We start from the raw sequence: 13,293 nt of genomic DNA on the forward strand, positions 1-13,293 counted from the left end.
CACGAGATGGAAATGTTTCCCGAAGGCTGACGACGACGGCGAGATCATGTGCATCGGGCTTCCCCCCCCCCCCCCCCCCCGTCTCCTCTCCCAGCCCCTTCACCAGCGCCTCGGGCCAGGGGCTGGGAACGCGGGCCGGACCGGAAAGGGAGGCCGCCTGGAGGCAGCCGCCCAGATCGCGGGACCCTCGCGTGCCCGACTTCGCTGAGGCGTCCCCGCCGTGTCTGGGCCTCCGGGGTCGTGTTGCACTTCTGGAGCGCGGGGACCCCCGAGAGGCTGGAGCCAGCGCGCAGCAGGCTGCAGAGGCGCGGCCCAGGGCAGGGCTCCCCCACCCACCGCCTCCGAGCCCCCTGCGGGGGGGGGGGGGATCGCGCGGCTGGGGGTCCGGAAGCTCGTCTGGGAGGGGCGGCCGCGGCGCCGCGGGCGTGGGCGGGGCCGGCGGCGCTGGGGTTAATGTCCGCCACGCCCCGACCGCGCTGACTCAGTTTCACCAGAAACTTGGGGGAGGAGGCGGCCGATCCCTAGTGCACCTGGCACCGGGGCGGAAGCGGCGGCCCGAGCCGCGCAGGAAGCCGGGACCGGAACCTCTGCAGGCCCGGCCCCACCCCACTCACCTGCGCAGGTAAGCGGGGCGCCGGCGCGCGAGGCGGAGGCGGAGCGGGCTCGCAGCATGTTTGGCGCTTTGTTCTGCGCCTGTGCGTGTGTCCCGGTACGCGAGCTCCTTAGCTGTTCATCTGGCGGTCTGTCGGGCGGCCGGCTCTCCCGAGTGTGCGTGGGGGGGCCGGGCCCCCGTGCTCCTCTCGCTCTCGGGGTGCTCCCCAGCCCTCCCCTTCACTTCCTCCTGGCCGGCCCGCCTCCCTTGAAGTCTCCCCAGCTGATCCGGTGTGTCTCCTCCTCCGTCCCCTCCCCTCTTGCAGATCGCAAACACCCTTGGAGCCCAGAGGCCTGCACTGTGAAGGTGACCCCCGTGGGGAGGAGGGCGACGGCCCTGGGAGGACGATGGCCGGCGCCCGCCTCTCCCAGGCCGGCATCCTAGCGGTCGCGGTTTGGCTCCTGTGCGCGCTCGTCGTCCGGGGCACCGAGGCCGGGCCGCCGCCCGCGCCCCCCGAGCTGCCCACGGGAGCCGCCTGCCTGGACCGCTTTACCGCCGGGGTGCCTGACTTCGTGCTCGACACCGAGGCCTCGGTCAGCAACGGAGCCACCTTCCTGGGCTCCCCCACCGTCCGCCGCGGCTGGGACTGCGTGCGCGCCTGCTGCATCACCCAGAACTGCAACCTGGCTCTGGTGGAGCTGCACCCCGACGGCGGGGAGGACGCCATCGCCACCTGCTTCCTCATGGACTGCCTCTATGAGCAGAACTTCGTGTGCAAGTTCGCGCCCAGGGGGGGCTTCATCAACTACCTCACGCGGGAGGTTTACCGCTCCTACCGCGAGCTGCGGACCCAGGGCTTTGGAGGTAAGGAGGAGGGTGTCGGGATGGGTTTGGAGAGACTCGGAAAAGGCGCTGGTGATGGAGTCGTGGAGGAGGCGAGCATAAGGAAGGAGTTAAGGAGAGTCCATTCTACCCCAACTCCTCCTTAGAAGTAGGCAGTATAAACAGTAAACAAAGAACGAGTGGGGAGGGGCGACGTCTGAGACCCCCGACTCTGGCTCCTGAATTCAGGTTGTTGAGGGGGCTGGTCCTCTGGGATGTGTGTATGGAAGAGCGGAGGCAGCACCTTGGGATTTCCAACTTCTGGCCCTGCTATGCTGAGTCAGGGAGTGAGCTGTCTGGAGGCTGCCTGGTGACCAGATAGGCACTCTGGCCAAGCACTGTCCTAGGCGCCTTGAGGCCCTGTCAAGTGAGCCTGGTGAAGGATAGTCTCCTCCTCCGCTGTTGGGTTTGGGATTGGTTAGCATCTCTCTGCACCCCTCCCCCCACATATTGCCCTTTTTGTGGTGTGGGGAAAACTGCCAGACCCCAGAGACTAAAAAACAAACCCAGAATGAGGGTGACCCAAAAGGGGAGGGGGCATTGTTGTGGGCACAGTAGCCTAGAGGCTCTGGGGGAGTGCGGTGAGGAGGGTTGCTGGGTGAGTCAGCCCGCTGGTATGTATACCTGGTGGGGGAGGGATGTCAGCTGTCCAGGCAGGTGCATGTGTGCTCTGCCTGCTTAGGATCAGGTAGCCAAGCTGTCTGCTCGCCTTGTTTACTTCCTGGGATGAGGGCAAAGTGGGGGCCAGGGCTCCTTCTCCTTCCTCCTGGGACCGAGCAGTTATCTGGCTCAGGATCCCTCCAGAGACCTTCGTTCCCCATTCTCTCCACCAGCTGTTCTGGCCAGGTGGGGCTCCAGGGCAGGGATGGGTCATGCCTGATAACCTCTGTTAGCACTTTACAGTTTACTGATTGCTGTGCCACTCAGCCTCTCACTTAGGCCTCATGACACCCACCTCTGAAAAGGGTGCTATTAGTAGTCATCCCACTTTTTAGATTAGGAAACTGACTCCCATGTTAAATAATTTTGCTCAGGATAACACTACCCACTACCCATAAATGGGAGGCCCAAGACTCAACCCCAGGAGGGACTTCCAAAAGTCTTCTGCTGTTTTTCACACAAGACCACCTTTCTGGAAGAAACCTGTCTCTGACCCAAGACAGCCCAGCAGATAACAGAACCAGAGACTGGGGAAGCCAGGGGCCAGGACTGGGCTGGGGCTGAGTCTGGGGCTGGTCTCAATTCTGGAAAGTAGAGAAGGAACTTTCCCCTCCAGCCTTTTCCTAGGCCATTCTCTCTCCCAGGTGAAGGCCTGCCCCTCTCCCTCTCTTTCCAGTAGCTCTCCTGGGTCCTTGAGGTGAGCTGGGATGTGGATTCCAGGAGGGGGGCACCATCTCGGGCCAGGCTGGACCACCGAGTCCCACTGAGCCAGAGCCTGAGCCTGTTCCACAAGGAAGTAGCAGAGAGTGTAGGTGGTGATGACTCTGATTGACCTGAGCTCCCTTCCTGCTCTGACAGAGTCCCATGGGAGTGCCACTCCGGGGCTGGCGCTGGAAACTCTGGGGTCTGGTCAGGGAGCTGGGCTGGATGGGGCTACATGGTCTTGGGAACAGCCTTTCTCATTTGGAAACCTTACCCACTCCTAGATTAGCCTGTTTTGCACAAGACAGGGTGGAATGGGGATTTCCTGGGGAATGGGGATTACCTGGAAGCTAGGTAGGGCTTGGACTGAGTGTGAGCTCCAGACCATTTTCAAGGCGCTGCAGTGCTTTGGGGAGTAGGGTAAGCTGTGTGTGTCAGGGAGTCCATTATCAGCTGAGAGGTTGGAGGTGGATAAGACCAGGATAAAACTATTAGAGAATCCTGGAGGCTAGGCTAGGTGGAGCAGGCAAGATGGGTGGGTGCTCAGGGCTTCTAAATCTTTGGTTCTTGTATTGGGTAGAGAAATCCTCCCCAGGGTAGGTTGGTTTGTTTCCCTTTTCCTGCCTGTGGCCAGTCCAGTCCAGATTCCTGCCGCCTCCTGAGCACCCTGCTCCTTCCTCGGGTCCCCCTCCCTGACCCTCCCCCTCTTGCCCTTGGAGGAGTGGCTTGGAAGGTGGAGTCTGTGTTCCCTGGAGATGTCCTGAGGCCTGGCAGCTGGGGGAGGGGCTGGATTTATTGCCACTCTGGCCCTTTGCTCTCTTAGGGGTGGGAAGAAGGGAGTGGTAGGGTGGGGCATGTGCCCCTTGCTCCTGAGGACTGGGGCTTGGAGGGGATGGGACGTTGCTGATTTGGCCCAAGGTCTGACACATCGCTCTGCCACTTCCACCCTGGGGGCTGCCTGGCTTCGAGGTAGACTGCCAAGGAGTCTGTCTTCTTTATCATTTCAGACAGCTGATTACTTTCTGAAAAATGCAGGGAGGGAGGAACGGGCCACTCCCAGCTCACTGCCCCCTGTGCTTCGTCACAGAAGTCTCCTCAGGGCTGACCCTGTTGGGCCCTCTCCTGATGGCCAGCCAAGCCACTGGACTGAGGGATGGTACCAGACAGGGACTTTTGCTTCCTGCTCTCCCAGTCGTATTTCCCCTTAACCCCTGGAACCCAAGTCCTTTTTCTCATTCTCATAGGCCTCTGCACCATCTGACATGTTTCTCTGTGGAATCTCTTTCCTCCCATCCTTTTGCTGTCACCATGCGTCCTGGTCTTCTCACCCCTGGGACCACCCTCTGTGAGTCCCACATTGGCTCTGCCTTCTCTGCCTCACCAAAGGGGAATCCCTATGACTCAGCCTCCTATGAGCTGTTCTTACCTTTTACCTTCTCTTGTCCCTTTGAACTCACTCTTACACTTGACATAAGCCTTGGTAAAGCCTCTCTGGAGGGCAGTTTGGTGACATCCATCAAAACTGTAAATGCTGGGCCAGCCCCGGTGGCCTAGTGGTTAAATTTGGCATGCTCCACTTCGGTGGCCCAGGTTCGGTTCCCAGGCTAAGACCTACACCACTCATCTGTCAGTGACCATGCTGTGGCAGCGGCTCACATACAAAAAGTGGAAGATTGGCAGTGGATGTTAGCTCAGGGTGAATCTTCCTGAGCAAAACAAAAAAACAAGAACAAACTGTAAATGCACAACCTTCATTGCAATTTCACTTGTAGGAAGTCGTCTTGTGGCTATACTTATACATGTGTAAAGCAACTTACCAGCCAGTTATTCACTGTCCCATTGTTTATAATAGCAAAGGATTGGAAACAATCTCAATGTCTGTCAACATCCTAGAGTTGGATACTGTGATGCTGTTTCAATAATAATAATAAACCCCGAGGCAGCATAGTTTAGTTCTTAGGAAGCAAGAAAGGTAGGAAGGAAGGAAAAATCTAAATTAAGAGGAGATTGGTGGGGCCGGCCCGGTGGCGTAGTGGTTAAGTGCGTGCGCTCCGCTGCTGGCGGCCCGGGTTCGGATCCTGGGCACGCACCGATGCACCGTTTGTCAGGCCATGCTGTGGTGGCATCCCATATAAAGTAGAGGAAGATGGGCACGCATGTTAGCCCACGGCCAGTCTTCCTCAGCAAAAAGAGGAGGATTGGCATGGATGTTAGCTCAAGGCTGATCTTCCTCACAAAAAAAGAAAAAAGAGGACTGGTTAAATAAGTTGTAAATTTTGGTGTATTCATACAATGAGTACTATTCAACCAAAAAAGAAAAGAAAAGAAACTCGTTGTGTTGTTATGGAATGACTTCCAAAATATATTATGGACAAAACAAGAAGAAGAACTTGCCTGCTTATGAATTCAATATTCTCTCTCTTGATAGTCACGCACACATAAACTAGTAAGAGTGGAGTGCTTCTGGAGAGAGGAACCTGGGGAGTTAAGAAGAGGGGACTTAATTCTCACTACCCTTTTGTAGTTTTTGAATTTTATATCATATACATGTATTACCTAAGCTAAAAACAACAAAACCACAAGAAAAGCAATCAAAATCACACCTCTAAGCAGGTGGTGACCTGCAGCATGGTGTTTTGGAGAAAGCATGAGCTATAGAGTCAGACAGACCAGGCTTCCCATCCTAGCTCTGCTGTTTAGAAACTGAGTGACTCTGGGCAAGTGGTTTAACCTCTCTGGTGTCACTTTTCTCATCTGGAAAGGGGTGAGGATGCAGTTGTGGTAGGGCAGTTAGGAAGCTAGGCAGTGTAGGTCAGGGGTCAGCAAACTTCCTGTAAAGGTTCAAATAGTAAATATTTTAGGCTTTGAGGGCCATACAATCTCTGTCAGAATTATTCAGTTCTGTTGTAACGGGAAAGTGGCCATCCACAATATGTAAATGAATAGGTGAGACTGTGTTCCCGTTTATGGACACAAATTTGTTTTATGTACTTTTCACATGTCATGAAATATTATTATTTTGATTTTTTTCAGCCATTTAGAAATATAACAGATAGTGGGCTAGATTTGGCCTGCGGGCCATAGTTTGCCAATCCCTGACGTAGATGATGCAGGTAACGTACCTACGTGGTGCCAGGCACACACTCGACAAGTGGCAGCTTTGTTAATAAATGTGACTACAGATTTGTCTCCAACCCTGGCCTCTCTGGAGCTCCCACTGTGCACCTCCCCTCTGGATGGTCTTCTGTCTCTCAAATTCAACTTCTCTATGACTGAACCCACATGTTCCCTCTAGATCTGGTTTCCCTTCCGCCTGGGCCCTGGCTCTTCCTCCCCAGTTCGCAGAGCCTGTCAGGCACAGATGCTTGAAGCGTCTGCCCAGCATTGTTCTCATATCCTCCTTTCCATCCCCTTAGTTGTCAGACCTTTGATGCAGACCACTCCTGTTACATCTGCCCTGAACCGCTGACTGGTCCACTTGCCTCCTCACTCCCTAGAAATAATTCCAAACAGATGGGTAAACAGCTGCTGCCCAGAGCTCAGGACTCTCCCTGCTTTCCCGGGCCCTCGGCCCCTCCCTTACAACTCCTGGACCTGGATCATGCTTCTAGGAGGTCAGTGTCTGGTGCAGCCGGGGCTTCTAGAACTCTGTGCCACTGCTCATGGCCAGTGTCTGTCCCCTTCCTGTACCACCAGTTAAGTATTTGAATATCACTCCTGCTGTGTCCACATACCCTGGCCTGGCATTTAGGGCCCTTTGAAGTCTCTTCCAGCCCAGCTGGTCTTTTTTTTTTTTTGTCTGGGAAAGATTCGCCCTGAGCTAACATCTGTTGCCAATTTTCCTCTTTTTTTAATTTTCAGTCCCCAAAGCCCCAGTACATAGTTTTATATTCTAGTTGTAAGTCTTTCTAGTTCTTCTATGTGAGCCGCCACCACAGCATGGCTACTGACAGACAAGTGGTGTGGTTCTGCACCCAGGAACTGAACCAAGGCTGCTGAAGCAGAGTGTGCCGAACTTTAACCACTAGGCTGTGAGGGCTGGCTCCCAGCTGGTCTTCTTAATGCCCACCAAAGCAGCCTTACAAATTCCCAACTCCTTGCTTTGGCTCCTCATGTTTTCTGCTGTCATCAACAACACAGCACATTCTTCCCTACAACTAAGCAAATAAAAACAAAAATAAGAGAATCAAAAAAATCCTTTTTTCCATCTCCAGAAAGCCTTGACTTATTCCTCCAGCCTGCTGTGGCCTCTCCCTTCTCTCAGGGTCCACTTCCTTGTCTTGTACATGTACCATGTATCACTTCATCTTGTTGGGTCTTTTCTCCCATGTTGCTGGGTTTTATCTGCCCACTTGGACTGTAGTCCCCTCAAGGGCAGTATGTTCATTGTCCATGGCTGCTGTAACAAATTACTACAAACTGAGTGACTTAAAACAACAGAAATTCGGGCCGGCCCCGTGGCTTAGTGGTTAAGTATGCGTGCTCCGCTACTGGCGGCCCGGGTTCGGACCCCAGGCGCGCACCGACGCACTGCTTCTCCGGCCATGCTGAGGCCGTGTCCCACAAACGGCAAGTAGAAGGATGTGCAACTATGACATACAACTATCTACTGGCACTTTGGGGGAAAAAAAAGGAGGAGGATTGGCAATAGATGTTAGCTCAGAGCCGGTCTTCCTCAGCAAAAAGAGGAGGATTAGCACGGATGTTAGCTCAGGGCTGATCTTCCTCACAAAAAAAAAAAAAAAAAAAAAAACCCAGAAATTCATTGTCTCACAGTCCTAGAGGTAGAAGTCCAAACTCAAGGTGTCAGCAGAGCCACACTCTCTCTCAAGGCCTTAGGGGAGAATCTGTCCTAGTCTCTTCCCCCGCTTCTGGTGGCTCCAGGCATTCCTTGGCTTCTGGCTGCGTCACTCCAGTCTCTGACTCTGTTCACATGGCCCTCTCTTCTTGACTCTATCTTCTCCTCTTCTGTCTTTTGTAAAGACACTTGTCATTGGATTTAGGGCCTTCGCAGCTAATCCAGGATGATCTCATGTGGAGATGTTTAACTTGATTACTTCTGCAAAGACCCTTTTCCCGAACAAGGTCACGTTCATGAGTTCTGGAGGTTAGAAGTGGGCATGTATTTTGAGGGCCACCATTCGACTCACTACAGGCAGGAGTCCTGCTTTGTGCTCGTTTCTCTCTCCAGTGCCTAACCTGAGACTGGAGGCAGCCTCAGGCACAGGCACTGTCAGGTGGAGGGAGGGCTTGGTTACCTTGGGCCCCCTCATAACTGGAGGCAGAGTCTGTCGGAGGTGGCAGAGACACCTTCTTCCTGTGGCCACTCACCCTGGGACACCAAGACTTGCCACGTTGCTGCCCAGGGACTCTGAGCGTAAGGCCTCTATCAGGATGGGCTTCTCAGCAGCAATTGGGCAACAGAGTGATGGGTGATGGGTGTTAATTACACATTTACTTATTTACTTATTTGGCTTTTCAAAAATAATGTTACTTTTAACTTTTTAAAGCAATTAGCGGAAGACCTGCTTATTGTAGAAGATAGTAATCAGTCTCCCCCGTATATATATAAATTTCCTAAATGGAATCAAATGGCACATGCTATTCAGTAATTTGTTTCAGAAAGTGAGTTTACCAAAGACAAAATATCTAAAGAGAGAGCAAGAAGATGGTTTAGTTGTGAGCTCCCACCTGCACTGCATGTGGGCCAAGGCCTAGGTTGGTCTAGGTGTGGCCCGTCCTGCCCTGCTGCCAGGAGACATCTGGTCCATTCGGTGAGAGTTGACCTTCCCTCCCCCTCCCCCAGGGTCCCGGATTCCCAGGGCCTGGGCAGGCGTGGACTTGAAGGTGCAGCCCCAGGAACCCCTAGTGCTGAAGGGTGTGGAGAACACAGATTGGCACCTACTGCAGGGTGACACGGACGTCAGGGTAGAGGTGAGACACTGGGCTGGCTCCCTGACCCCTGCCTCCACTCTCTAGGGTCCCCTTTCTGGGGCCACAGACCAACCACTGGCTCTAGACAGGGTGGGGTGGATAGAAACTGAGGATATATTTAATACCAAGTCCCTTCGCTCTCCCTAGAAGGGGGCGTGTGGCTGGGAGAGCCTGTGGCAGCCCAAGGGCATCAGGGGGTCCCAGCCTGATGGCCACTCCTGTATACAGAGGAATGATCCGGACCAGGTGGAGCTGTGGGGACTCAAGGAAGGCATTTACCTGTTCCAGCTGACAGCTGGCTCAGATGAGCCAGAGAGCACGACCAATGTCACACTCACTGTGCTGTCCGCCAAGCAGACAGAAGGTAAGGGGGCGGGGGCGGGGAGACAGCACCTAAAATCACCCGCCTCTGTTGATTGGCCCTGCAGGCACCCATCATAGGCTTTCCTCTCCCCAGAATATTGCCTCGCGTCCAGCAAGGTGGGCCGCTGCCGTGGTTCCTTCCCCCGCTGGTACTACGACCCTACAGAACAGATCTGCAAGAGTTTCGTGTATGGAGGTTGCTTGGGCAACAAGAATAACTACCTTCGGGAAGAAGAGTGCAAGCTGGCCTGCCGCGATGTGCAAGGTGGGCCTTTGTGAGGCAGCTTTGGGGCTCAGGTGACTTTCCCCCAGGGTGGGTGGTCTGTCTTCACTAGTCAGGGAGGTGGGCATGGGAGTCCCCCATTCCCAGTCCCCAGTTCCCCTGATCAGCTCATCCCTCCTGGGGCCTGGCCTTGCCTCCTCTCACTTCTCTCTCTTCTCTCTCCCAGGCCCCTCAGTGGAAAGACACCATCCAGGTGGGCTTTGCTCCTTTCTCTATTCCCCTCACCCCTGCCACATCACGTCCATACCCCTGACCAAGCTGCTTTTGTCCAAGCCATTCCTACGCTCACAGTACGTGGAAGGACCACAAGCACTCCACCCCTCGCTGCCCAGCATCCTCTTATCCTCCCAGTTTGTGTGTTGGAGGGTGGGAGGGGAACAAGGACGTGTCATGGTGTTGTGTTGGGGTAGAGGGCCAGGTAGATGATGGCCCCTTGGTACCTGCTGGCCTCTGCGCAAGCCTGACCTCACTCCCCTGCCCCGCCCTGCCCCCACCCAGTGTGCTCAGGCACCTGTCCGCCCACCAAGTTCCGCTGCAGCGATGGCTGCTGCATCGACAGCTTCCTGGAGTGTGACGACACTCCCGACTGCCCTGATGCCTCCGACGAGGCCACCTGTGAAAAATGTGAGGCCTGGGCGACAAAGGGGCGGTGGGCAGCAGCGGGGAGGTCCTGACCATTCGCTGTGCACCCCTGGGAGACCCTTTTTGGGCCTGAGCCTCTGATCTTCCATCTTTGCAGACACCAGTGGCTTCAAAGAGCTCCAGAACATCCGCTTCCGCAGTGACAAAGGTGAGATGCTCCCCAGGTCCCCTGGGTCAGGGCACATGCCAGCGCCGCCATCCTTACTCATCCCAACAGCCTGCTGAGGGGCCTGCTGTGTGGGCCAGGCTGGGGGCAGGAAGAGCCAGGGGAGCTCCTGGGCTTTCTTCTTTGGCTCTGTGTTTCCCAATCATCAGTCATCCTCTTAACACCTTCAGAAATTGAGCCGTGCCCACATATCACTGACATGTTATTTATTGAATATTTTTTCTTTAATCCATTGCTTTTTTAACTTAATGTATTGAAAAGGAAATTTCACATCACTACCATAAATAGAAAGCCACTGTTACATGCCACAATTTGAGACTAACTATTAAAATGAGTATAATAAAACAATGTAATAAATTTTAGCTGGACACTGTTGCCTGCCGAGGCTCAGACCCTGAGCCTCTTTGTTAAAAGGTGGACTGTCCAGTGCTGGAGACGAAGCCGAGTCCTTGACAACATCAGAAAAACTGAAAAAGAAATAGTTATGTGAGTCAGGGTAGTTTACTTCTGTGCCTAAGATTATTGTCCAGGATTTGTCTTCCTTGCTTTTGGCAACACCGCAGACAGAGCAGACGTTTCTGGGGCTCTGAGGCCCTCACCGAGTCACAGCCGTCCTCAGCATAAGGCGGGTCGGGAGGTGGTGGGTAGCAACCACGTGGAGCCTGGTGCATGGTGGCAGGGAGGCCCCATGGACTCACTTGCCCCTTTGCCTTCTCCTTACCCCCCAGGGCACTGTGTGGACCTGCCAGACACGGGCCTCTGCCTAGAGAGCATCCCACGCTGGTACTACAACCCCTTCAGTGAACGCTGTGCCCGCTTTACCTATGGCGGTTGTTATGGCAACAAGAACAACTTTGAGGAGGAGCAGCAGTGTCTTGAGTCCTGCCGTGGCATCTCCAGTGAGCGGGGCAGTGGGAGGTGGAAGATGGGAAGGGAAAGGCTTAGCTAGGGTGCTCTGCTCTGTCCTAAAGCCTGGGCTGGTCACATCTCATCCTCAGTGCCTGGAATGGGGGCAGGAGAGGATGGCAGTGGGGGGTCTGGGGCACTGGGGAGCAGCTGAATCTCAGAGCCCTTAGTGTTGACTTGTCTCTCTCCCCATCATTTTGTAGAGAAGGATGTATTTGGCCTGCGGCGGGAAAGCCCCATTCCCAGCGCAGGTAAGCCCTGGTCTGCCCTGTCACCAATGAATAGGTATCAACTTGAGGATCAACTCCACACAATTGGTTGTGACTTCCTAAACCTGTGTTGAGAAGGATCCTGAGGTTGACTAAAGGGGCAGAGTGCCACAATCAATGTTACCTGCCATGGGCAAAGGAGGGAAGCATAGTAAAGTGAATGCCAGACATTTGCCTCAGAGTCCCGGGCCTTTCCCTACACTGCCTGCAAGTAGAGCGACCTGGAGCTGAGACCCATGGCCCATCAGCATCCCTCCCACTGAGCTCTGCATGGAGCCATTCAGCTCTCATGTGCTGAAGGTCCTTCCACACCTGGCATCCATTTGACTTGGTCCCTTTGATATAGAGTGGGGGTGGGCATCAGAACTGAGCAGGCCCTGGGAGCTCCTCATTTGGCCCCTTCATCCCCCAGGCTCCGTGGAGGTGGCCGTTGCAGTGCTCCTGGCCACCTGCATTGTGGTGGTGGTAGCCATCCTGGGTTACTGCTTCTTCAAGAACCAGAGAAAGAGCTTCCACAGACACCGCCACCGCCGCCCTCCACCCCCTACCCCCACCAGCTCCACAGTCTCCACCACCGAGGACACGGAGCACCTGGTCTATAACCACACGACTCGACCCCTCTGAGCTGGAGTTGCCTTGGCCCTTCAGTCTGGGGCTTTTGCGGGCCCTTGCAGGCTCTCACAGGCTCTCCCCAGCTCTCACCTGGCCCTGCTTCCTCCTTGCCAAAGTGGAGGCTAGGCTGGGGAAGACTTTGGGACCAGATTCCTCCAGCCTGTTTCCCGGGACAATTCTGCCTCAGAGGCCAGGGCTCCAGCCCCACCTGGAGGTGTCTCAGCTAAGCTCAGAGGCCAGTTGCTCCTGAGAAAGCTCAAGGATCAGAGAGGAGCAGAAAACCCTTGAGCCAGGAGTCCTGCACACAGATGGACCTCTCTGCCTAGGATTTCAGAGGAAGTTGGAGTTTGCTTCTGGTTTGAAGCTGCCCGCCTCCACACCATGGCGTTGGGAAGGGGCCTGGGCCTGTGTCAGAAGCGGGAGGCCCTAACCCTGTCCTTCCAAGCTGCCCCTCCCACTCTGCACGGTCCAGGGCTTGGGGGAAGGACCTCCACATTTTGTGCTGTACAGAGTTGCTTTTTGTTTATTTAATGCCGTGGGGGTGGGTGAAAAGAGTGGAAAGTGGCCATCTGGCCTCTGCCTCTTCTCCTTCCCCCAAGAGTGAGCCCCAGCCCAGCCCGGCCTGGCATACAGAGCCAGATCCACCACATCCTCCCCGCACCCTCCAGGGCTCTCTAACATCGCACTCGCGCAGGCTCCCCTACTTCCCACAGGCCCCAGTCCGCTCACAGTGTAATAAAATGGTTGTCTGTGAGGCTTCTGCCTCTGCTCTGTCGGCCAGGAGAGGGACAGGGCCGGCCAGGAGAGGGACAGGGCCGCTGGGGGGAGATGGGACTGCCCTGTCCAACCGGTTCAGGCTTTGGCCACCCTGTTGAGCAGGTTTTCCCAGCCTTCCCGAAACTGCCCCAGCCCCTGAGGGTGGAGGGAAGTGCCAAATTTGACCACCAGAGGGGAGGGGAGGAGAGGGGTGAGAAGGCCATGGCAGCAGGGGGCCTCTGGAGGCTGCAGTGCTGCCATGGAGGATTATTTCTCCCTGATTTGAGCCTGTCAAGCCTGTTCAGTAGCTGGGACAAGTCTTCACTGCAGTGTGTAGTTGAGGACTGAGGGGAGGTTCTTATCTCCACTCCCTTCTGTGTGGGGGCTGGGGACGGGTCCCATCTGGCCCAGGTCACCATCTCCCCTGTGCCCACAGAAGCCTTTGTGGATTCACAGGAGTGTAGCTGCTCCCCAGGCTCTGTGCTCCTGCCCGGAGCCTTCAGTTGAGGTTCTCCGCTCCAACCCA

The 13,293-nt window shown here is 55.2% G+C and overlaps 1 protein-coding gene across 1 annotated transcript; it reads left to right on the plus strand.

The window, feature by feature from the left end:
* Positions 1 to 248: 248 nt before the first annotated feature.
* On the plus strand, positions 249 to 12,765 carry SPINT1 (serine peptidase inhibitor, Kunitz type 1; the record flags this gene model as incomplete). The annotated part of the gene is made up of 11 exons (XM_058540536.1): positions 249 to 622; positions 918 to 1,456; positions 8,643 to 8,770; positions 8,999 to 9,134; positions 9,228 to 9,398; positions 9,583 to 9,609; positions 9,915 to 10,040; positions 10,156 to 10,206; positions 10,953 to 11,123; positions 11,334 to 11,381; positions 11,812 to 12,765. Coding segments are annotated over 11 exons (1,983 nt in total), but the record flags the coding sequence as incomplete, so codon positions are not given.
* Between the last annotated feature and the right edge of the window lie 528 nt (positions 12,766 to 13,293).

This window comes from Diceros bicornis, chromosome 5 (assembly GCF_020826845.1).
Source record: "Diceros bicornis minor isolate mBicDic1 chromosome 5, mDicBic1.mat.cur, whole genome shotgun sequence".
Classification (NCBI taxonomy): domain Eukaryota; kingdom Metazoa; phylum Chordata; class Mammalia; order Perissodactyla; family Rhinocerotidae; genus Diceros; species Diceros bicornis.